The sequence below is a fragment of the Nymphalis io genome, chromosome 11 (assembly GCF_905147045.1).
Source record: "Nymphalis io chromosome 11, ilAglIoxx1.1, whole genome shotgun sequence".
Lineage (NCBI taxonomy): Eukaryota > Metazoa > Arthropoda > Insecta > Lepidoptera > Nymphalidae > Nymphalis > Nymphalis io.
This window is the reverse complement of record NC_065898.1, coordinates 4,045,497-4,072,793: the sequence shown is the minus strand read 5'-3', so window position 1 is coordinate 4,072,793 and position 27,297 is coordinate 4,045,497. Positions and strand designations below refer to the sequence as shown.

General features: G+C 33.9%; 1 protein-coding gene across 1 annotated transcript; it reads right to left on the bottom strand.

Moving 5' to 3' along the window:
* Window positions 1–370: 370 nt before the first annotated feature.
* Window positions 371–27,110, bottom strand: LOC126771898 (fatty acyl-CoA hydrolase precursor, medium chain-like). The gene is made up of 5 exons (XM_050492064.1): window positions 26,681–27,110; window positions 6,292–6,398; window positions 4,861–6,097; window positions 1,674–1,812; window positions 371–1,244 (listed from the first exon to the last, which is right to left on the bottom strand). The coding sequence occupies exons 1-5, from the start codon at window positions 27,093–27,095 to the stop codon at window positions 905–907; spliced, it is 2,238 nt and encodes a 745-aa protein (XP_050348021.1). The 5' UTR covers window positions 27,096–27,110; the 3' UTR covers window positions 371–904.
* Between the last annotated feature and the right edge of the window lie 187 nt (window positions 27,111–27,297).

The following is a 27,297-nucleotide window of genomic DNA, read 5'->3' as shown; positions in this document are numbered from 1 at the left end:
GTTCATCGGTTAGATTCACGCGATCTTACCACTGGGCCATCTCGACTTACCATTAAAACCATATTAATATTTTTAAGTTAATATCTTTATAATTGTACAAATTCCATTGACATTAACTATACTAATAATAAAATAGGGCTGTGGTAAAATAGGCTCGAAAATATTCTGTAACCAAAATATTTTGATAGAATTTTTTATGTTATTTTTTTCAATGCAAGTTTTTTTCTATTTCAACGGTTGTTGTGGAAATAGAACAAAAAAAATATCTTAAAACATATTACGAGTCATTCTATTAGAAACGAATGCATTTTGCTATTATTTTCTTTTAATTTATACGTCACTAAGGTGTTAGCTATAAGAAAACGCTTAGTATTAATTAAGTTTTATTTATTTAAAAGTCAATATAATGTGTTTTATTACTTGGAAAAATTGTTTTATTTATCCTTAGGGCCATGGTATAGCTCGAGCAACATTGCTTGCGACGACAGCGGTGTTGTTTGTTGACGACATACATACACAAAGGGTATATAGGATGACTATGTACAACACAGATAAAGTTCCTTTCTAGATTCGCGTCACGAGACCTATTAATATGTGATAATAAAAATAAAGGCATGTCGTCAATCGTTATTTTTATTATTATCAAAGGAAACGTTACCGTTGCTTGAGTCGTTGCAAAGACAAAACATTTTTAACGATTAAAAAATCCACATCAAATTATTGGACCAACATCCGAGAGTTTTGTGCGATATCGTTTCATTTTGGACATCCTGAATTTCGTTTATTAATAACGCTTTTGAATTAGTACTATTTTTTTAACGGGTAATATTTTGTTATTTCGAATGTTACTGACTCACGAAGACGAACCGTTACTGTATCACGGCCCTCATTATAAAATTCAAATTTAGAACCTGTTATGTCTTCTATATGCTACATTGTCGTTCGATCTATTCTGTGTGAAACCAGTGATAGAGGTCTCACTTTGACTGGCACTATTGGTGCCAAATCTGGAATTAAGACTACCAGAGTTACTGGCATCATTCTGCCCTTGATTGGTATTCAAATTTGTAAAAGAATTCGGTCTCTGTTCGTATGTCTGTGGATTTTTCCTGTTCTCTTCAAGGGCTTTCCAATTTATGTACCAAAAAGGTTGCTTGTCGATTGGGAGTTTACTGATGCGCTCCACAAGATCTCGGTCCCCTTTCGCTTCGATGGGTAGAACTAATGGTGTACCATCGCCGAATCTTAAAAAAACAAATACACATTATACATATACTTTACCATTAAAAATTATATACAGAATATTGACAAGATATGTGTTGTTATCGTTCTAACAGCTATCTCTTCCAGACAGCTCAGAAAATTAATTAAGTACCTATAAACATTAAGTAGAAATAAATAATACATTTATCAATTTAATGGTTGGATGTTGCAAGATAACATATGCCTTATGCTTTTTTAAATTGTTTTTTTTAAACTAGCAACATTAACGGATAAAATATTCAGTGACTATGTGTGAAAATTATCTAATAATTTTCTTGGTGTTCAATCTACGTATGTTACATGTAATGCTATTTATTTATTCAAACACGTCAAATAACACATTACAAACACATAGCAGTAATTAAAATTGAAAAAGATTATATTTAGGTAACAAGTGTGATGAAGCTTACCTATTTCCAAGTGAATCCGATGTTTTGTTGGTCAGTTCAGGAAAACCTATTGGCTTTGACCCAGCGAAGGTCGGTCTTTGACCAGATGCGAAGCACGCTGCCATTAGCAGGACTAAAGTCTGTTTAAATACCATCATCTAGAAAAACGAAAATAATTATACAACAAGGTCGTTTTCGCCGATTTACTTAACGAATATTTAGGACACATCAGATACATATAAACAAATATATATAAACAATAAAACCTTTAAAAACAGCAACAATATCACGAAGAATAATAATTATCGTCTAATTCTTAGAGTTTATATTAAATAATTATATATATTACCATTAGGTAATTTACCTGCTGGTACATCAAATAGTCAGTTTTAGTTAACACGACAAATGCTATTAAATATAAACACATACATTTTCCTGTTCCACAAACACCTTTATATATACAACAAGAATTTAACGCGAGAAATATCTATCGTGTTGTTTTAAGTGTATAAATATAAACATTTATTATAATATAATTAATGAAATTTATAATATACTTTGTTTAACAGATATGTACTTACAATAGGATTTATCTTGTTTTCATTAATTTGTTATTCGAAAGGAGACAAAACGGCACACACCTTTAACTTATTAAAATGTGGTATATAATATAAACGCACTATGAGGAAAATCAAACCATTAACTATTACTTATATATATTTTAATATATAAATGACTCACATTTATACATAAAACAAACACATTACACAATAATAAATATTCCTTATTGATATGTAATTATATACCGTTAAGTATTATAAAATAAACATTTAATAAACATTGTACAAATAACTCACTTGTGATAATTTACTTGCTCAAACACATCAGCCTTGGTACACGACGCTAAAACAACTGGTTTATCCGTTATAATGCAAAAAGCGAGTCACTAAAAACTGCTTCGCTCATCACATACGCGAGGTCTCATGGGTCATTATTTAATTAACAATTTTATTATAGAATTGCAATGCCACTCAAAGCTTCTATTCTTACAAAATATAAGTTATCTTCGATATATCACAAAAATATGATTACGTATGTGTTTAGTGTAATATAATTATAAAAAGATAAGGAATTATAAAAGTCCGTGGACATAAGTGCTTAAAAATTAAATTTAAGTCATAATTGATTTATTATAAAAGGTCATGACTGCCTCATTGGTCTAGGGGCTACATGTAAGGCCGCAGACCCGGAGACCATGGGTTCAAATTACAGGTCGGGCCAATAAAAAGATTATGAGTTTTTCTGTCGAAAATCCTCAGTAGCGGCCCGAAATCTATAATTTAGAAGTGTGTACACTTCTGTGCCTCGGAAAGCCCGTGAAGCCGTTGGTCCCGCGCCTGAACTTTGTATTGGATTGCCATCCCATCGGATTATGGGAGTTAGGGAATAAAGAGTGCACCTGTGTTTGCGCACGCACTTGTGCACTATAATACGACTCATGCGCAGCTTGCTAATCTCTGGCCTGAGACTGGCCGTCGTGGTCGAAATCTTCGTATTGATATATTGTACAGAAACTATTGTTGATAATATTATAAACAACAGACTATCGCTGAGTTAAAATAACATTTCAGATTTTGTTTTGTTTTATACTTTTCACAGGCTCATAATTTAATATGTTGAGGAATAATCCAATACTTTAATGCTGTTTATATAATTACACTCTTGACTTGCTATCTCGCATTGACCTTTTGTTTTTCAATAGAAGATAACCTCAAATATAATTTTAAAATATGGGGCAATATTAATATCGTGTCAGTTTTATTTTATAATACGATGGGAGTGCACGATTAATACGATATATAATATACTTAATGCGAATCCCTAATAGTGTATATATTAAAGGTAAAATGAATGGTAAATGTATATTGAAATCTCACAATGTATTTTATGAAAAAACCTTCCAACATGTACCATAAGTATGCATGAAAGCAACCTCAGGTTATTGATCAGGGTCCAAAATTAGGAAGTAAAGTTAAAAATTCTCGCTTAATGTGTTCTTTAGAGTTCAATTCGATGTGCGTGTGTACATTATAGTGTATGTATGTGTATGCATCCTTTGTAATTGAGTTTGCATGTAGTGAATATTGCTTTCGAATATATCTGAAAAGTACGTACTTTCATCCGAAGATTATTAGTCCAAGTTTTCATAAAAGGCCAAAATATTTAAATGTATGAGAAGATCAAATCGCAAACAGACCCGTTTTTGGGGTCTCTTAAAAGAAGAGATTATTATTTATCAAAGAGGCGATGCGACTGAATAAATAAAAACATTATTTTTTTTATTTATTTAATCACTAAATGAAAAAAATATGTATGTGCAAATAAAACATAATTTTACCTCTAAAATTACAAATGAGTGAGTTTATTTTAAGCCCAAGAAGTACAATTCCTTTGTCCTCTTTATCGCTACGTTGACGTTCAAACAACCAAGTTTTATGAATAATGGTCTGCAATCACGAAACTAGCAAAACAATATGCGCATATTGATCAATGAACGAGTTAAGATTTACAAGGACTTAGACATCAAACGCCAGAATGCCATTTAAGCGAATATTTTTACTAATACACAGTATTTTTAATACGATACCACGAATACAAGAGTGGTACTCTTTACTTTATTATTGAAAAATACACATCGCAATTCAATCATCTTCATTTGATTTTATATTTTTTAGATATATTTCGTTTCTGTAAATATTTTTTGAGATGTCAATAATGTAAAATATTTTTGACATTGTATTGATTGATTTATATTCAGGATTTTCTACGTATTTTTTATATAGTTTTTATTTTAATATATTCTTTTACCTAAAAAAAAAATATTATAAAGGTTTAGGTATTAACCATAAGATTATTGTTATGGTCTAATTAAGTAAAACACAACTTTAAGTATTTATTTGTGTTTTAATAAATAAATATGATCAATATTAATTTTAATACATTACATTTTACAATAAATTTTCGTAAATAAATTGCGACTCTATTAATAGACTATACAAAAATAATGTTAGAAATTTACACATATTACATTAAGTGCTACAATATTATGGTTACGATAAAATTATATAAACTAAAATATGTAAACAGACTATATTAAGAATTAATCTCTTTGCCATAATTGAGTGGCTACCAGAGTCTTCCTGGTTTTCTTTACAACATTTTGTACCAATTTCTACAACTTTTGGGTAAAAATCCGTCCAAAATTCGAATGCTTTATAATTAACTGTTTGCTGTGTACTCATTGTGAAGTTCTGTCTGTCAATGATAAAGAACCCTGGCCTTTCAATCTCGAAAGTATCCCATTTAATAATAACACCCGAATTAGTTGGATTTGAATACCACGCAAAATTGGTCCACATTTTCATAATGATCTCGGATATGCTTTTATCTCTATAGTCCCATTTGGTTAAATCTTCAGGTAAAGCTAAATATGGCATACCGAAAGTAAATATCAAGTCGAAATTGTGTGGCACTGCGATCCAATCTGGTATACCCTCGTTGGCTATATCAGAAAATGGTTTCAAATCAAATCTATACAGGTAGACAGGAGAATGTTTACTCATATATTTTGCTAATTGGTAAGTTGTAGCTCCATATACCTTATCAGTATAAAAGTCCAAAAATTGTTTTCTCAATATAGTCTCATTTGTTGTTGGTGGAATTGGTTTGTAGAAAAACGCAACAGCGTCTTGTATATGGTGTTGATTTGTAAAACATGAGCTATTGTCCACTGTAATATCGGAAAGAATAACTTCTTCGCGCATTACGTCAAATTCTCTTTGACTTATACCAGAATCTTCGTTCCCATCTTTATCTAGGAGAAGAGCATCTTCCATATTAGTGTAACCAGTTAAAATTGGTACAGGGCTGAATATTTCATCGTTAAACATTTTACTCGGTAAATCAGTTAAAAATGGTTGTGATATATTACTAAAGCCGCTGTCGATAATCGGTTTCCACGAAGCTAAAGGTTCTCCAATATCTAGTAATGCTTGGTAGTTTACTCGTCTCAAACAGTCTAACAATTGAAAAGTTGGCTTTCGGAAACAGCTGAACGCTGTAGCTACTTTATCGACCGTTATCAATTCCTTTCTAGCTATATTAACTGTTTCCGGCGATAGCACATTACCGCTCATGGCTATTGCCTTTTGAAAGAGTCCTGAAGAATACGGCGATATTAAATGAAGTCCAACGCTCACAGCGCCGGCGTCATGTCCAAATATACATACATTTTCCGGATCACCTCCAAAAGCTTCAATGTTATTTTTAACCCATGTCAGAGCCGCAACTTGATCTAACAAGCCGAAATTTCCTGGGGCTTCGTTATCTAAAGTTGAGAAAAAGCCGAAAATATTTAAACGGTACGCCACAGTAACAAATATTACCTGGAAAAATGAATATTTCATTAGTCGTATTAAATTTAAAGACAAAATAAAATTATAATAAACAGTTATTCGTAGTTAGGTAACCTTTTTATTAATAGTTTAGAAAATGTTAAATAACACTAAAATAAGTCAAATTAGTGGATAATTTATTGGTTATGTTATTTAATGGTATAAAACTATTATTACTACATTACCTTTTGCTTTAGTACCAGATGAAAAGGATTGATGTTATTCGGACTGCCTCTGACGAAATCTCCGCCATGAAACCAGACCATTGTTGGATAGCCTTCGACTTTAAGATCTGAAAAATAAATACACAATACATTTATTTATCAAAAAATACAAATTATATTTAAATACAATTTAGTTTCGCCTTTTGGCGATAGAAGCTCTTTTTATAATAGTTTCACTGTTTTTGTTTTTATTTTCCAATTAAATAAACATATTATATAATTATATTACATAATAGATAGAATTTAGTTATGTTTATGTATATGTATAAGATAAATTCAATTGGTAAACCTAGTCTTATTATAACAATGCTGCACTTGCCTATAATTATATTTATTATTATACAAAAATGCATAAAAGTAAAAATTTCATAATAGGCTAATCTATTTTTTTTTTATTTTCATCTCGTACGACGTAATTTATTTTTTTTACTAAATTATCTAAAAAAAAACAACAGAAAGTGTATAATTACCTTATAAAAATAACTTATATATAAATATATCATAATTATAATCATACCAGCGTCAGAGCTTTTCGCCTACATTTTTATTAATAATACAACCTCCGAAATTTTAATAATGGCAGTTAAATGTTTGATATTGCGAGAAATTCGTACAAATCTAAAATGAAGGTATTTCTAATAAACGGTCCGTCGATCAAAGTGACGACACGATAGGTATTAAATGTTATACTAAACTAAAGCGTCCTATTATTATTATTTTTTATAGAATAGGAAAGCGGACGAGCATACGGACCACCTGATGGTAAGTGGTTACCAACGCCCATAGACATTGGCTTTGTAAGAAATGTTAACCATCGCTTACATTACCAATGCGCCAACAACCTTGGGAACTAAGATGTTATGTCCCTTGTGCTTGTAATTACACTGGCTCATTCGCCCTTCAAACCGGAACACAACAATACAAATTACTGGTGTTTTGCGATAGAATATCTGATGAGTGGGTGGTACCTACCCAGACGAGCTTGCACAAACCTCTACCACCAATAATTAACAACTAAATAATTTCAAATACGTGTTGTTTAGTATGCAGTTTTGTTTAACGAGTTTATCTAACAAAATAAGTGATAAATATTTTTAATAATTGTAGTGAATTATTGATAGGCTTATTTATAGTTTAAAGGTATTATATAGCTTATAATTTGTGACTAAAAAAACACTATCCCAGTTCAAAGAGATTAAAATCACTGTCTTTACCTTGACATCATAAAGCACACTATACTCCTTTACTTTAATTAGCTTATGAAAATCTAATTAAAGTTGACTAATTTCATTTTTAATCGACTTCAAAATAGGAGGTTTTCAATTCAATTAAATTTCTTTTTAATGATTTTTTACCAGAGTAATCCGTTTTTTATGAAACGATTTGGAAAATTATTTTTTAATTGAGATTGAAATTGGGTAAGCTACCCATTTGGTCCCAATTAAATTTAAACCAAAGTTCTACTAAGGGTGAAAAACAGATGTAGAAGGGAGATTTTTTATGAGCTTGAACTTTATTTTAGCTCGGTTTTGTTTTATAAGCAGTTAATTATAATTTCTATAGTCATTATCAACTGATTACACAGTAAACCACCAAAGAACATTCAATATTTACTCCGATCACAAAAAATGTGTTTTTGTTGACATTTCCGAAACTGGCTACGTCAATTGTCGCTTGGGCATGAATTATATTTCTTGTGATTTTTTATTTTTATGGGAACTAAAACTTAAACATTGTATAAAAAAATATTACAGAATCACCGAGAACTTAAAAAATATTTGATTTTCTTGTCATTATTTAATAAGTCTGGCGTTTGACTAACAAGTCATCCAAAATAATAATGACAGCGATATTTTGGACATTGAGCATATAAGTCCTACCATAGGAAATACGTTATTACATTTTATCATTTGACATATTTGACATTAGTTTACCATATATGATTGCTTTATTATGCTTCAACATATCTGATGGCTCTGATGCCTTCACCGGCTCACTTAGTAGCTACGGACCCTCCAAAATTACGTAATTATAGCCTCATATAAGACCACTAGTTGAATTTGAGGGGGGCAAGTCTTTGGTACGCTGTGTCCTTTTCTGTATTCCTGTCAACGTGTATGCGTAATTTTATGATGACTATTTAAAACGTAATAACGCAACAAAAAAAAACCAACTCACTTTTGCGTTTATAATATTAGTAAGGATATGTATTAGATTTAATACTTTTATTATGATCACAAATAATATTATTTAGTAAATTGAAATTCCTTAGTCTTCCTTAGACCTTATTAAGGCAGACAGATAGAACTTATAGACGTCGCTATATATTAAAAAAATCATGTTCAGTTACTTATTATTACGTTATTTTTAAGCAAATTCTAAACATGGTAACTGTGGTTGGGAATTGTGTGTCTATAATTACTTGATAATACATAGTTTAGGTGAATGTAACGCACGTGTTGAAGGATTTTTTTGAGATCCAAATAAATAAATAAACAGAATTGATAAGAACAGTGGTATAAGTAAATATATATAATTGCTGATATGACTCAAACACAGATGTTAACCGAAATAAGCAGATTTAATTCCCGTGAAAGCACTATTTAATTCACAAGTGCTTAATATGTGTTTAAAATAATTCTCTTTATTTCTTTCTCAACGGCGAAGGAAAATGTCTTAGAGAAAATAGTATGTGTCGGATGAAATAACCAACTTATTTAAATGTTAATTTCTGTTGAGCATCGGATCTTTGAAGTTATTTCATGATACTAAAGCCTGTAGCTCTACTGACTAATTGGATATCTTTCTCTTCGAACTGTTGCAATACAAATCATTTATAATTCTAAGTTATTTTATAATTTATTTTAGGATGTGTTATTTATTTTTCTATATTTATCAATCACAAAATATTTTTAACGATCAATGAATGAATTATGCTTTTTTCAGATTAAGCCGAACGTACAGAAAAACAAGATAATATGTACGTGTCAACAACCCGCATTAGAGCTGGGCTGATGGAATGAGCCTTCCTGGTGGTAGGGATTTGTACAAGTTAGTCTGGGCAGGTACCACCCACTCATCAGATATTCTACCGTAAAACAGCAGTACTTAGTATTGCTATGTTCCGGTTTGAAGAGTGAATGAGCACAAGAGTGCAGGCACAAGAGACATAACGTCTTAGTTTCGTTGGTATTCTATTTACAAACTTATTTCTCTTTGGTAGAAACTAATATAATCGTATGAAATGACGATTCAACAGTACTTAAAGAAGTTAACTTAAATAAAGTTTATACATAAATATATACAAACTAACATAACATTTATATTCTTAGCATGTAATTGGTTTAAATATAAAACGGCTCGCCATGATCTCAAAAGCCGGTTAGTTACAGTTCATATAATTCCGAAACAAATAAAAATTTTGAATAAAGTTTGAAATTAGCATGAACTTCATTCCACTCTAAATAAATATTTATGTTGAATATTTTACATTACTAAAACTCAATGTAATTCAAAAAGAAATGCACATACAAGGGGAAACGTTCTAAAGTAGTCCGAGAGTTCGATGTACACAACTCTAATATAGTTAAGACAGTCGCAATATCATAACATCATGTTAGTAAAAACCAGTAAATGTCCAATTCAGAGCCAAGGCATCCGTTCTTCTTGAGGAAAGGTCCTTAAACTTTTCATATACTTTAGCGTGTGACATCATCACAAAACATTGTAAGCACCAAGCCTTCTACATAAGACATGATCCTAATGAGATATTTACGGACGGTTAATGTCTTTTTACTAACCAAAACAGTAAAAACTATGTAAGTATCTCAAACGATTTATAATAAAATGTCATTGTTACCTTATTGGTAAATATTGCGACTGTCGTAATGACAGTGTGCGTGATTATTTATTACAGTGCTATAATTCAGGTCAGGTGGTAGATTAAGGTTGGGCGGCCAAGTCAAAGTAGCTTAACAAGAGTATTGGCACGGAATTCCTGCATTAATGTCAGGAATTCATACTAAACCACGAAGCTCAGCCGTAGTCTACATTGTTCACTGTTTTAAGCCATACTTGGTTGACAATTAAGACAAACTTCGTAAACTAACATGTTTAATGTTGTTCCAAGTAACAATTTTATATAAATCTCATCGTGTCCACAAATATAATGATTTATAATTGTTTTGTAAGGAGAGGTTAAGGTGAAGATTGTATTACGCTAGTAAATTAATTTCTTACGGAGGAAAATTTAATATTGTTATCTTGTTGTTTTTCAGTTAAAGTTTTAATAAAGCATTATGATTTTTTACTGACACTGGAGAAGCGTGACAGTAGCAAATCAAAATCACCTAAAAAAATAAATTTTTGTCCAGCAATGTGACATCATAGGCTGTAAGTAAACTTTTTTTATTAGAACTTTTTAATAATAATAAGGATATAACATAACACATACTGTAGAAATGATGATGTATGAATTACCACTAAACTATTGTTATGACGCCTTTAACTGGGTAAATTATACCGTAGGTATAAAGTAATCTAACTTTGATAAGAAGTATCGTAATCGAAATACTTGATGGAGTAAAGACTGGTAACGAGCAAAGTGTTGTAAACGGTCCAAATAACATCAAGGAAAGAAGGTCTTAGCTTAACAGTTTAACCTTTTTTTTCTCGCAGTGGAAACTTTTAAATAGGTACTTGGGTCCTATGAGGGTGGAACCGGGTTATGTTGGATTCTTACCCACTAAAACCACTGTGATGGCCGTCCTCAGCACGGATCGGAGAGGCTGCGGGATCGTGTTGATATAATGCATCCGCGGCCTCTCCCGTGCTTTGCTCCGCTCGTGGCTCGTTGGAGCTCTCCTCAGGGGGTGAAGGTAATCTCACCCCCCAACAGTTTAACCTCTTAGTTCAACCTTACACGACAAAAGGTGACGCCGTAAAAAATAACCCAGTTATTTACACCAGTACAGTACAGTACAGTAACAGCCTGTTAATGTCCCACTGCTGGGCTAAGGCTTCCTCTCCCTTTTGAGGAGAAGGTTTGGAGCTTATTCTACCACGCTGCTCCAATGCGGGTTGGTAGAATACACATGTGACAGAATTTCAATGAAATTAGACACATGCAGGTTTCCTCACGATGTTTTCCTTCATCGTCAAGCACGAGATAAATTATAAACACAAATTAAGCACATGAAAATGCATGTGGTGCTTGCCCGGGTTTGAAACCACGATCATCGGTTAAGATTCACGCGTTCTAACCACTAGGCCATCTCGATTTTTTACTAGGGATCTATGTAGTTATCCCGTTGAGCCTGTAATTATTATGATTCCGGTCAGGAGGACATAATCTTAGGCCACGGTGGACATTCTCAAGGGAGAATAGCTAACTGCGCAGTACATATGATAATGCTCAGGTGCACTTTCTATTCCCTCACTCTCATAATGGAATGGCAAATTTCATACGGCCAGAAAGAGTTCAAAAGCAGGACCAACGGCTTTATGTCTTCACCTCGAACTTCTAGATTTCGGAATATTACTGAGAATTTTTCAACAGAAAATCTCAATAATTCGATTCGAACCCAGGACTTCGGGATCAGCTGTTCACCTAGACACTAGACCAACGAGGCATAATCATTTTCGATTTTCGATTAAGTTCCCAATTCCTATTTAACACAAAATATTTTGAATCAATAGTAATAATCTTTATTAATCCATTAATTAATAGATTACGCTTTTCATTAAGCCGACCATGCTGACGTACAAGATAACTATTACTAATTTATGTATTTCAATTATCTTTCTGAAGACGTTAATTTTATTATATTTGTAAATAATTGTTTCATATTTTATCTTAATATTTAATTGCGTCAATTTGATTAGGTTGCTATATAGAGTTACATGATATGAAAGTATTGTTTACTTAAGATAAAAGCCCATAAAGCCCCATAAGCCCACGATTACCAAGATTGGTCCATTTGGGCAGAAACGTATTATAATAATATTGTAATGAGGTAAGGTTTGTTTGTTTATCCTAAAATCCTTATATACTCGAAATTAGATAAATAGCTAGCTCATCAATATTTTTTTTTTATAGATTAGGTAGGCAGACAAGCATAGGGCCATCTGATGGTAAGTGGTCACCAACGCCCACAGACATTGGCATTGTAAGAAATGTTAACCACCGCCAATGCGCCTCCAACCTTGGGAACTAAGAATATCTTATGTCCCTTGATATCACCCTTCAAACCGGATCACAACAATACCAAGATGTGCTGGTTTGCGGTAGAATATCTGATGCCCTACCAGAAGGCATATCAGAAGCCACTTATTTATAATTTTTATTTCAGGTGCTTTATTTTTCACGCACGTGACAGTTACACCAAATAACCATCAGAATATAAATGGACCCGTTCTCACATCCTATTTCGCAAGACGGTGATGCGATCACATCAAAGCGAAGAATACATTTCTCATAATAAAATAACGGAAACAGGTAAATCGAACTAAAGGAATGTATTACGTATTTATAGTGTTTTTTACTTTAGTATTTGAATGTAAATATTACAGTACAGTAACAGCCTGTTAATGTCCCACTGCTGGGCTAAGGCCTCCTCTCCTTTTTGAGGAGAAGGTTTGCCCGGGTTTGAACCCACGATCATCGGTTAAGATTCACGCGTTCTAATCACTAGGTCATCTCGTGAGGAAATCTGCATGTGTCTAGTTCCACTGAAATTCTGCCACATGTGTATTCCACCAACCCGCATTGGAGCAGCGTGGTGGAATAAGCTTCAAACCTTCTCCTAAAAAAAAATAGGAGAGGAGGCCTTTAGCCCAGCAGTGGGACATTCACATTCGCTATTACGGATACGGATTACGGATACATATACACTTTATTTGTAAAGGGAGATGGCATATAACAATATATGAATACTTAAAACAATGTTAAACACTTCAAATACCTCCTTTGAAATGCTTAATCGATTAAAGCAATTAATCGACACAAGATGGGGTTTTCACGGGGTAATTGCTAAAGAGGGCCCGGTGCAGTTACCTAGCTTTTAATTAAGGGCGTCAAATGGGATCATACCGCATAAATTAAGTAATACAATTACGAGATACACATGATGTATCGTAAAATGTAAATGAAATAAATCACTATCAAAATATAATATATCGGAATGTTTGACTCTAAAGTGCTTGTAAACATTTGTAAATTAAAGTACTTGAATGTCATTTCTCAAGATAAATTAAATGTAAATATACGAGTACAGAGTTTAGGAATTCAGATGATACCTAGAATAGTAAAGTTCATCAATCATAACAGTATATTTACATGTAATACATAATAACCATAAACAATATAAATTTTATCTATTCTCTATGAAAATCAAGCAATAAGCTCTACGATTTTTATCATTAAATAAAATATTCTATTTAGGCCTAAAACACAAATTTTAAATTAATTAATTAAGAAAATTTGACAAAAATGCGACCATTATCACTTTGGGAAGAAAGTATTTTTTTCCGTCATTACATACGTGTGTTAATTAAATACAATATTTTTTTTAAAATCCTGCAATAAACAATTTATAAATTCAGCTTAAAGCTAATCAGAGTTCAAAGTTGTTGTCCGGTATTTGCCAAGTGAGTCGGAATAATATAACTATTCAGAAGTTTACAAAGCCGGAGGACAATAGAGCTTGCACTGAGTGCTTTTCTGTAAAGGGAGAATGCGGAGTAATAACCGCACGAGGTATCTAACTGTAAATCTAAACGTAAAATTTCCAAATGATTCTATATATGTACCTACCTGGCAGATGTAGAATATCGATATTGTGTTTGAAATAATTTATAATGAAAGAAATCTAATAAATAAAAATTGAAAATATAATTAAAAATAACATAAATATTTTTCTATTATAATAAAGTTATCTTGCTATTACAACAATGTATGAATATCAAGAAAGTATAGATAATAATATAGAGACGACATAAGGGAGCGTCTTGCCGTTTGCCGTCACGACATACGAGGCGGTCTGATCGCCAAGTTGCGCTCATATCTTTCACATCAAAATGATATAATTGCTACAATTTGTCGCTTCAAAGAAACAATCCTAAATTGATATACTCGGCTTCATATGACAGTGTGTTTTGACAATTCCTGAAGAATACGCGAGATGACATCTATACATATAATTAATCTGTAACTGATCGCTGTCTGTACATGGAAGATATATGAGTAAAACTACTACCGCGGGCCTTTATCAACGCAATAAAACCTAAAACATTGATTGTTAGAATTTTTGTCTGTATATCTGTTTGTCTGTGCGTTTGTGCCCGCTCATCTTAGAAACGGCTTAACGGATTAGTTGTTGTGATATGCGGTTCCCTAATGTATTGTGGCTAACTTTACTTAAAATTAAGTATTTGTTTTATTAATAATAAAGTTATGTCAATTTAAAAAATCACGTCGAACATTTATTCGATAAAATTGCTATAAAATAACTGTGCTTCCAATGTAAGTTTAATATAATTGAATCTATATGATCAATTATATTAAATATGATTCAGCTTATGCTTGTATATGTCGGTTAATTCGCCCATGCAATTTATGTCTTTCTTTTAAGATTGACTATAACCTATTGTATAGTAATTACATATTACAACGGGTAGTTGAGTAGGTTGTTTGAAAATACTTCTACATATATACGTATTTATTTTCGGTTTGTAAATAACATTGTAACGTTTCGTTGCCGCATATAAGTTTTGTTAAATTTATACTTCGTCGGTTAATTTAAAAAGCGAAGTAAAGCCTTAAATAAATACAAATAAAAATTAAAAATAGTTAAAAATAGTACAAATCGTGACCGCGTGGAATGATGGCAAGAATGCTAGCAGCATTTCCCCTTTGAATCGCAATTCCGATTCTCTGGGCGAAAAATGAACCAGTTAGTCGGTTAGCTGATAATAAGTATGTATTAAAAAAAGATTTACGTTTTAGTTTTAATAAGACACAATTTCACGTGAAGTTATTGTTTGGAGTCAATAAATAAAGCACAGAGAAACACATTAAAGAATGTCGGAGTATACTTAAGTTGAAGGATGTTTTTTCTCACGTAAGATTCCAATTGTATGTTGCCCTATCTAGATCCGGGTGCGGCAAAAACCAAATAAATACTAATACCCCACCAAAATAAAACTAAAAATGTTGTATATACTGAAATATTATAAACCTACTCTTAGTGATTTTTTTAAGTTATACGCGTGCGAAAGCTAAGGCACAGCTAGTACTAAATATATTTCGAACTCGTTTCAGCTTTAAATTGTGTCTAATGTTATGAGGTATCCAGATTTTGCTATAATACTACAAAACTCTACATATGATTTAGAGATATAACTAAAAACTTTGGTGCTGTTGTAACCGTAACAATATTTCTAATAACAAATCTATTTATATCACATTTTTCTCTTTTTGTTTTTGTTTTCTTGAAATAACGCCTCTTGTGTATCTTGTCTGTGTTCTATATCTAAACTATCTTTGGTGTACAGTACTGGTGTAATACTGGTGGTAGAGCTTTGTGCAATCTCGTCTGGGTAGGTACCACTCATCAGATGTTCTACCGCAAAACAGCAGTGCTTGGTATTGTTGTGTTCCGGTTTGAAGGGTGAGTGAGCCAGTGTTATTACAGGCACAAGGGACATAATATCTTAGTTCCCAAGGTTGGTGGCGCATTGGTGATGTAAGCGATGGTTAACATTTCTTACAATGCCAATGTCTATGGGCGTTGGTGACCACTTACCATCAGGTGGCCCATATGCTCGTCCGCCTTCCCATTCTATAAAAAAAAACAGTAAAGATAATTCGTATTGTGTTTTATTTTATTTGTATTGTCATACAATTTTATAAGGAATTTTTAAAATAGTTTTGAATGCTCATAAATATTCAGTCATTCTAATTCCAGACTACTTACCAACTAAATTCTTTAGCCTTGATTTTCGCTTCAGAGCATGCAAAGTTTGCCTTGTTGGTAAGGGAGAGGATCTTCGCAATGAAGTGCAGTTTATGGATCCTGAGAGCGGTTGAGTTACTTTTTTAGTAAACTTTAGTAGAATAGAATTCGGCAACCCTGATGCAAATGATCTTTTTATTTCGTAGCTTATTTAAAACTACTTAACTTAATATTATACGCAGACGATATATTCATATGACTGTTCTATTTCGACAAATTAATTAAAAATCTATACATCTATACAAATAAAGACAATTGAAGTGTCTGCGATTTTAAAATAACTACCTCTTTTTAAGTTAATATAGTTATTTGCGAATTAGCAAAAACAAAACAATCATTACTTTTTTACTTTGTCTTTCTATCTATCTGTTTGTTCGGGGTAATAAAATGGCCGTACATTCCGACGTCAAGATGACCGGCCATTTATAATTCCGCACAATTGTGCAATTGTGTTTATACAACCATTTAGTACCTTTTTGGCACCAAAACATACGTTTTTATTATATCACTAACATAAAAAGTAAAGATTACATTAGCGAAATCAAAGAAAAACGCACCTTTATGCGTAAATCTATCATTCTGCCCTTCATTGCATGTTCGCTGCAAGCGTGGAGGCTTAGCACGCTCTTACCGCGCATTCACTTTATTATTATTATATTTTTTTGATGCACGCTTCAAAACGGCTAAAAATCAAAAAATGTATATAGAATTTTTATAAGGAGTATTCTAAGGTACCGTGTAGTCTATAATTCATCAATATCGTTTGAGTATATCAAAAGTTTTTTGCCGTGTGGTGACGGCGACGAATATCACCACCCCATCTCATCCCGTGGGGGGCGTAGAAGTCGACCCGAGGGAATATACACCAGAGAACGGGCAGCAGCGTCTCTCTGAGTACTATGACTAACATACTGCGATCGCCAACCCGTCTGCCAAGCGTGGCGATTATGGCATATCCCCTCATGATTCGCGCAACTAAACCACGGCCCCTAGTCCCCGGCAGCCCTGCTATTCCTAGCCTTGGTAACAGCTGTGGTAACGGCGGGGCAGGGGGTGCTAAGAAGCCCCGGCAGATTTCGTGTTACCAACACCGACGACCTCTGGCCCTGGCAACATATAACACGCGTACACTGCGGACCGACGAGAAGATCATCGAACTGGAGGAAGAATTGAGCAGGTTACACTGGGATATCGTCGGATTATCCGAAGTCCGAAGACAGGGGGAGGATACGATGATCCTGAAATCCGGTAACCTTCTCCATTTCCGAGAGGGCGATCAACTGTCTCAAGGTGGTGTCGGGTTCATAGTCCACAAGTACCTCGTTAACAACGTTGTGAAAATCGAGAGCGTGTCGGCTAGGGTGGCGTACCTTATACTCAGAATCACCAAGCGGTATTCTTTGAAGATCATACAGGTATACGCGCCGACTTCGACACACTCCGACGATGAGGTTGAGGTCATGTATGAGGATTTATCTAAAGCCATACATACCAACAAGACTCATTTCACTGTTGTAATGGGGGACTTCAAAGCGAAGCTGGGCAAACGATTCGGTGATGAGTTAAAGGTGGGACCTCATGGAATTGAAGACCGCAACGCTCGGGGCCAGATGTTGGCCGACTTTATAGTGAAGGAGGGACTCTTTATGATGAACTCCTTTTTCAAGAAGCCAGGTCAGCGTAAATGGACCTGGGTGAGCCCTGATGGGAAAACCAAGAATGAGATAGACTTCATCTTGTCGACGAGAAGACAAATATTTAATGACGTCTCCGTGATCAATGCAGTCAAAACTGGGAGCGATCACAGACTCGTAAGAGGCTCGTTAAATATCAATGTTAAACTCCAGAGGTCCCGACTGATGAAGTCTACGCTCCGACCATCACCTCTTCAAATCCGAAATCCCGAAGCCTTTCAGCTCGAACTCCAAAACCGATTCGATTGCCTAGCAGACTGCGAGGAAGTGGACACATACAACGACAGGCTTGTGGAAACTGTCCGTACGGCTGGGTCTAAGACCTTCAAGACCAGCCGTACAAAAGGAACCAAAAAGATCTCTGCCTCTACCCTACGGCTTATGGAGGAAAGACGGAAAATGATTCTGACGTCCCCAGCTGATGCTGCCGGCTATCGGCTGATCAACAGACGGATTTCAAAGTCTCTAACTCGCGACACTCGCCAATTTAATACAATGCGCATTAAAGAGGCCATCGAGCGGAACAAAGGCTCTAAAGTGTTCGCCAGAGATCTGTCTGTTGGTCAGAGTCAACTGACAAGGCTGAAAACTGAGGATGGCAGAATAGTCACGTCAAGATCTGAGCTGTTGGAAGAGGTTGAGAAGTTCTACGGTCAGCTGTACACGACAGCTCAATCACCTGTCAGTAGTCATGCTGCAGATCCCAGAGCAAGACTAACCCGACACTATACTGAAGATTTTCAGGACGTCAGTCTTTTCGAGATTAGAATGGCTCTCGGACAACTCAAAAACAACAAGGCACCTGGTGATGATGGTATTACAGCCGAGCTTCTGAAGGCGGGTGGTACACCGATCCTCAGGGCTCTTCAGAGGCTTTTTAACTCCGTCATTGCCAAAGGTCAAACGCCAAAAGCATGGCACAGAGGTGTGGTGGTACTTTTCTTTAAGAAGGGTGATAAAACCCTTCTGAAGAATTACAGGCCCATCTCACTGCTGAGTCATGTTTACAAGTTGTTTTCGAGAGTCATTACGAATCGTCTCGAGCAAAGGCTTGACGACTTCCAGCCACCCGAACAAGCCGGATTCCGGAAAGGCTTTAGCACCATAGACCACATACATACGCTGCGGCAAATTATACAGAAGACTGAGGAGTATAACCAGCCACTTTGCTTAGCGTTTGTGGACTATGAGAAAGCCTTTGATTCGATCGAAACCTGGGCCGTGCTGAATTCTCTTCAAAGGTGCCAAATTGATTATCGGTATATCAGGGTGTTAAAGTGCTTGTACGAGAACGCCACCATGTCGATCCGACTCCAGGATCAGAACTCAAAACCTATCCAACTGCAGAGAGGTGTAAGACAGGGAGACGTGATATCTCCGAAACTGTTTACCGCTGCATTGGAAGATGTTTTCAAGCTTCTGGACTGGAACGGACTTGGCATCAATATTAACGGCGAGTACATCACTCATCTTCGATTTGCCGATGACATTGTAATTATGGCTGAGACCTTGGAAGACCTCGGCACTATGCTCGATGACCTCAGCAGGGTTTCCCAACAAGTGGGTCTAAAAATGAACATGGACAAGACGAAAATCATGTCGAACATCCATGTTGCACCCACTCAAGTCAAGGTTGGAAATTCTGCACTCGAAGTTGTAGACAACTATGTCTACCTAGGTCAGACCATCCAACTGGGTAGGTCCAACTTCGAGAAAGAGGTCAATCGTCGAATTCAACTCGGCTGGGCAGCGTTCGGGAAGCTACACGATATCTTCTCATCCCAAATACCGCAGTGTCTCAAGTCGAAAGTCTTCGACCAGTGTGTGTTGCCAGTGATGACTTATGGATCAGAGACGTGGTCGCTCACTATGGGCCTCATAAGAAGGCTCAAGGTCACTCAAAGGGCAATGGAGAGGGCTATGCTCGGAGTTTCTCTGCGAGATCGAATCAGAAATGATGAAATCCGCAGGCGAACCAAAGTAACCGACATAGCCCGAAGAATTGCTAAATTGAAGTGGCAGTGGGCGGGGCACATTGCTCGCAGAACCGACGGCCGCTGGGGCAGAAAGGTTCTCGAGTGGCGACCACGAACCGGAAGACGCAGCGTGGGCAGGCCCCCTACAAGGTGGACCGACGACTTAGAACGAGTCGCGGGAAGCCGTTGGATGCGAGCAGCGCAAGATCGGCCAACGTGGAAATCCTTGGGGGAGGCCTTTGTCCAGCAGTGGACGTCTTTCGGCTGGTGATGTGATGTGATGTGATATCAAAAGTTATAACATAATATTGATATACGTATCTTAGTTGTCTACTCAACATATATTTAGTAATTGCGAGAGTTGAAATGGCAGGTTTTAAAGAAACTAAATTTGCTGGCCAAGCCGCGGCTTGTGTGTCAAGTATAAAGATACCTCAATTAACTGGATTAATGATTCAAATCTAATTAATTAACAATCAATACGATGAAAACATAATTTCAAAAAAATCACAGCAAGAACAAAGGCAAATTTTTCAAATAGGTTCTTCGCGATTATAAAAATGTTATTTAAAAAAAGTATATTTCGTATTAAACAATTTAAAGCTTGATTTAATCTTAATATAACATACGAGTATGTATCTGTTCGTTCAGAAATCGTGTCTATGTTGATTCATCTATGCGTTATGTATATATATATATATATATATTTGATGATGATGAGCGAGCAATGATGGCCAAGGCGATCTTACTCAAGGCGATAGAGCATAAGTGCAGTTATTTAGTTACTGTTTCCGCACCCGTATCTTCGCTTATGTGTGAGGAGGAAGGAATGGGGTACCATACGTCTTTTTTGTGTATGATAACGTATATGCAAAATTTAATGATGATCGATTGAGTTAAGATTATAATGAGTTTATTTGTTACGCTTTCAAGCGTAACAAATAAACTCATTTAAATAGTATAATATAAGTTACAAAGTACTGTAAGTTATAAAGATACACTAGCAGAGTTACCTAACACAAATAATATAAAATACTATATGCTATTGAATTCACAAAATACAACTTGCATAAATATTGTATTAAACTAATTACATAAAGAAACTTCTATTTACTTATTTCTGTTCTACTTTAAACTTTACAATTTAACAAATATATTTTAAACGTAACACGAGATATTTGTTTAAGCATTACGGTCTTACGTTTTTTTTCGAATATTAGGTAGTCGGACTTGCAAGTGGGCCACCTGATAAAGTGTTCACCATCGGCCGTGGATATTAGCATTGTTAGAAATATTAATCATCACTTACACCAACCTTGAGAAGTAAGAGGTTACGTCCTTTTGCTTGAAATCTACTGGCTCACTCACCCTTTAAGCCGGAACACAAAAATTCTAAGCATTGCTGTTTGGCGGGAGAATATATGACCACCAATGACCACCATGTACCAAGTGAACGTAACATATATAAGTTGTTTAACCAAACACTGATTTCTCTCTTTCTCTCATCATTGATTTAGCATTTTGAAGAAGACCCAGTATTGTATGAGTAGTCAAGCCCTGAATAATATTTAAAGCTGCATTTGTGAAGCCGCAATTAAAATAATTAATGTTTGCCAGGATTTAAGCTCTTCATATTCCTTCAAGATCCACATGCTATGTTTTTGTAAAAAAAACGCGATAAATTTGTGTTATTTCAAAACAAAAATATAAATTGTACAGTGTTACTACATTATCATAAGAAATTAGGTGCAAATGGCTGAGGCGTGTTTCACGAGAAATTTGAATAAACTACGCATAATAACGTCCTATTCGACGCAAGATTTTCTTACAGTTTTCTAACTGATTTAAAAATAAATGGTTCATGCGTGTATTAGCGGTAGTACTATAGTCGTATGAATTAACTAGCGCCTTACCCGCACTCTCAACATAATTGGTAAATACCAATTTCCATAGCTCTTTCTTTAAAAATAAAGGAGGTTTGTACAAACCTATAGTATCACGGTTAGTCAAATCTTCAAAGTGACTGATAAAGTAAATAACAGCCTGCAAATATCTCACTTCTGGGCTAAGGCCTCCTCTCCATTTTAGGAAAAGGTTAGGAATTTTTTCCGCCACACTGCTTCAATGCGAATTGGTGGATACACCCCTAACAGTTGAAACATCACAGGCAGGTTTCATTACGATGTTTTCCTTCACGAGCACGAGATGTATGTATAAACACAAATTAAGCACATGAAAATTCAGTGGTGCTGTTATGAACCCACAATTTTCGGTTAAGAATTTAAGATGCAGGTATTCTAAGCTACTAATTTACCTTATAAGTTTGCATATAATTCATCTCGGCGGTGTCATGTCAGACGAAAATCTGATAGATGTGTATGAAGCAGCGTCGTACAATAAACTCCAAAACTTTTTAAGAGGATAGGAACCGTTTACTGACAGTTATTTTATAGCGCTAATAATTAAAAGTGATTTTATTTGCTTATTAAATCGTGAAGAGTTTTGGTGGAACGAATATAATTCAATGTCAATATCAGGCCGGTAATTAGTTCGACATTAATTGACTTAAGTTTAGTAACTTTTTTAATAGGAACGAAATTTAAGTAATTTTAACATAAAATCTTGCCACAAGTAAGGTAATTTTTCCTTCATTAATTTTTCCCCTGTTTGCGTATAATTTTTAATTTACCACCGTTGATTTAATTTCCGCCGATAGAAAGTGGTTTTATAAAAATACTTTAACAGTTATAGTTTTCACTTTTAATATTATGAAATTAACATTTTTAATGTTTATGGGCAAAATATGTCGAATAGCATACATAGAACAAATAATCGATCGATGGGCCTAAGTCTAGAGTTGCCTAATTCTAATAAATTTTACTTCACGTCCCAAGCTTTTTATCGTTTTTTTCATTTGCCTCAAATGCCACCGACTCTGCTTACTCAAATTAAACAGCCTTAATTTTAAACTTTACTTAGCGACTATTTTGTTAATCATTGATTTCGCCCTTTCTGTAATTATTGATTTGACATTTAAAAAAAGCTTTACACCCGCTAAGCAGTGTTTATATAAGTAAGACGCATTATACGTCTTTAGACGTTTTATAATAGTTGTAATTAAAAGAAAATATTTACTTTTGTGTATTGAACATAATTGATTTGGCAATCAAAAGAAGGAGATACTTCATTATTTAACTAAGCACCCCCTAAACAACAATTATAGGTAAAGCGGTTTATATTTAGGCATGTACTCATAATGTCAAACCTATATACCGCATTACTATACCATTGCGATAGATATACGTCAATTTTTTTATCGAAATCGAATAAATTAATGTCACTGAAATACTTGCAAGTAAATCAGACTGCGTGTCACACCAATGACCTAACAATAATAAATTCTTGTAGAATTTATAACCCCATGGAAAAATATACCTATTTCCCACAATGGAAATTCTTATTTTTTTAAGCCATTACTTAATAAATTAAATCGAGTTTTGTTTTTTTTTTTAGTATGTTGAATAATAATAAAAGTAAACGACTACGAATTCGATTTGAGTTTTAAAAGTTTTATAAAATAATGACTGTTATCTAATTATAACTGAATTTAAGCGAGATTGACCAAATCACATAAAAAAATTAAATTTTTATATATTATACATATAAAATTTAAAATTTTGACGGATATTTATTTCAAAAAGAAAATGACTACTTATTCAACGCTATGCAGAATAATAAAATATCATTGAATATATTAAATTCGAATGTGCCTTGTAGTTTTTTTTTTTCAAGAATAATAGTGATGTCCGTTTTAATTTAAGAAATTATTAATATTCCTTTTTACTCCTCCAATTAAGCGTACAGTTTGAGTTAGGTGTCCTACACCTAGATCAAACGACAATAGCTCAAGAGGTCATGATCGAGCCTGCGACTTTTATATGTCTAGGCGGCACGTAAGTCATGCTCTATTGACTCTTCAATTATATTTCTCTTTTCAATTTTAAGTAAATCATAATTATTTTAAAAATGGTCATCCATAGATACTGACCATATATGAAACAGAAACCACTTCTTAAGCTGTCAATGTGTCAACTGGATCTAAAATACTTTGTCACTTGTACCTAAATATGGAACACAACATCTTATTTATTCTGGTACATCATTTATACCGGTGTCTTGAAACCAGACGGGCCTACTCTATTTCTACTATCAGTAAAAAATACTACAAGTAAAAAAGTAAAAGTAGTACATTACTTAAGAATTCTTTAAGAATTTTTAGGCACCATTATATAAGGAACATTAAACTGAACGATTACATAAGCATACGCCCACTTATTGGTTCTGCTTATGGCCACTTCAGATCTTATTGAAAAGTTCAGCGATTTAAAATCGCATGAGTTGCCTTTGGTTTTGGATGTACTTTTACCAGTTATATATCGACAAACTTTATGAGATCTTCTATTTTTTAATTATTTAAAATAGGTAAGCAAACTGGTAAATGGTTATCCTGATGCTAAGTGGTCACCATCGACCATAGATTTTGGCAATGTAAGAAACATGAACCGGGTGGTACCAAATGTATAATTGCGTCATCAAGATTTAGAACTGAGATATTATGTCCCTGTAGTTACACTATATTATTCACCCTTTAACCGGAACGGAATAATAATAAGTTTTTCTGTTTGGCGGTAGAATATGTAAGAAATGAGTGGTACCTTCTCAGACGGGCTTCATAAAACCTTACCACCAATGATATTGAATCTCGTATATAATTTGATTAGATATATTTGTGTTATTGATCACTGAAACTGGATTCTATGATGCTGGTCAGAGTTAGATCTTATGTCATAACAAATATTTGTATTGTCTCTTAGTGTCTTGTATCTTTGCAAATCGCTTTCACGTTTTTGGGTATTTAAGGTAGCCAGTATTATTGATACGTTTAAGCAAACTCACGTTATCATTAACAATTAGAGAAAAAAACATCAAAAGCAATGAAAACCGACAACTAATGTCGAACTGAGACTAAATAAAATAAACAATTTTGGTTTTTACCATATTTGAAATATTGTAATTAGAAATATTCTAATGACTGGTTATTAAATCATACTAATCAATCTTTTTCATGTCTTCTTCATTCTCCGTGACATAGATAAAGACAAACTATGTGACTTCTTGAAACAATTAAAATATACTAGTTTCCGAATTAATTTGAATAAAACCCATACATACTTGCGGATCATAATTATCAGCATCGTTTAAATTTTCTGATATAAGAAAACGGAAAATCGGAATTAATTTTGTTGTTCAATCTGATTGTTTTCAAGTAATTAGACCACGAGTACAGGCCAAATGTTTTATTTACCTTCCTTTTACATGTACAGTTATTTATTGTTGTATCATTTAATTATTGTCTTCGTTCTGAATGTGAATTGAATTCGATAAAGCATATCTGAAATAAGTTAGACCTACGACTTATTTAGAGATTTAAAAACACCGTTTCGCGATCTGCTCAGTATCCATATAAAAATGTACAGAATAAAATGTGTAAAAATGTATAGAATGTAGGTCACAAAAAATTTACTATAAACATAAAGTAATTCTAAAATGTAACATAATGAGAAATATCTTGTTACCCAGAGATCATTTTGGGGTACACTTATTGTCATAAACTTGACCAAAATATAATATATTCTCATGAACTTAATCTTTTAAGAAGATCAAACATTTGATTTTCTTCAAAACCAACAAAAACATGAATTAAGGACATAAGCCGGACCCGATAAAAGTCACAGACGAACAAATCATAGAAAAAGCTTTTTCGATAAGCCCTTCCAAACGTTAAATGGGTCGGATTCTTTGAAATTCTCTTTATTAAAGTTATCCAGATGTTTTTAGATATTTTTGAAAAGTAAATGTTTCAATTGATTCAAAAAATTACAAATTGCAATATCATACCATTATTTTTCCACTCGAATATTTTATGCCATTTGGTCGTTGATTATTTTCTTAATTCGATTAAATTTGAACATTTGAAAACGTTTACATTTTATAGTATAATTTTTTTAATTCTTATACATAATAATTTTCACGAAATTACCTAATCAGTAAAAGAAATATCTAGATGTTATACTTAACGATTCATGCTTACTATAATTGAAGTAGCCGAATAATTTTAATGATCATAGAATTATAGTATTCTGCCTTAGAAACAACTTGTTTTGATCGCCCTCAACAAAAAGTGCGTGTAATAATTAAAAAGCGAAAAATATTAAAAAATAGGGTAAAAGAATATGATTTATAGTTCTACCAATCATTAAGTAATTAGTGAGGGTTAAGCTAGATACGTAAAACGCCACACGGCGAAATGGTGCTCTTATCTGATGTTAGGGAAATCACCTGTATTTTAAAAAGTAGGCTAACAATGAATTAGGCAGTTTCACCCAAATTTAGTTCGGAGTTTTACGTCATGACTGATAAAAGATAAGAAAATCTTTTATTTACTAAGTAAAGTATATATCATTATCAACTTATTACTAATTCTCTTAAGAATATTTTAACTTTTTACTCTTTAACAGTCCTCTTATTTTTGGTTTTTGTATTAGAAGTTACGCTATTTTTATGTCATCGTAAACGTGGTGTTAATGTAATATTTAAAATAGCATACCATCTGGCACATAGACGTTAAGATAAAGACAGTCTTCGGAATACTCCTTCTTTCGAGGTTCCTCCATTTGAGATTCCAGTAGTTTCGTAAATAGCTCGTCATGTTTATTCAGTGGGTGTTGTACGTCCTCTGTCTTTGGGTCGCTTTGCATGCAATCATGTGCGTAAATCGTCGCGTTTCTCACACCTTCCCATTGAGGAAGATCTGTATATTCAGGGGGGGTGAATCGTCTAAAATCAATCGGAGGCTGAGCGTAAGGTATTCCAACGTACGCCGCTATCCTCTTTGTTCTAAACCTCGTTATGTACATCCCCGCTATCGTCCCTTGATTTGCCAATGTGATTTGTTTCGGTTCCCTGGCTGATAGAACTGTATTCAATAACACGGATATCATCAATATAACAATCTTCTCCATAATGTTTGTGATATTTCAGTCACGTTTTAAAACTTTCAAATGATAGTTCCATGAATACAGGTCATATTTTTGTTTCAAATTTAAAATTTATTTTAAGCCCATCTTAATATCGATATTAAATATTGTTAAATTATTGCACTGATTTTCGAGGCGGTAGTTCACTTTCGAAGGTGGTGCGTTACTGTTTCTCGTGCAGACTTCG

Excerpts from the sequence above, each read along its gene's own strand:
- LOC126771898 (XM_050492064.1), bottom strand. The coding sequence starts at position 27,095 with ATGGAGAAGATTGTTATATTGATGATATCCGTGTTATTGAATACAGTT. Across the intron at positions 6,098-6,291 it reads ATCTGGTACTAAAGCAAAAG|GTAATATTTGTTACTGTGGC; the intron begins GTAATGTAGTAA and ends TCATTTTTCCAG. Across the intron at positions 1,245-1,673 it reads TCGGATTCACTTGGAAATAG|ATTCGGCGATGGTACACCAT; the intron begins GTAAGCTTCATC and ends TGTTTTTTTAAG.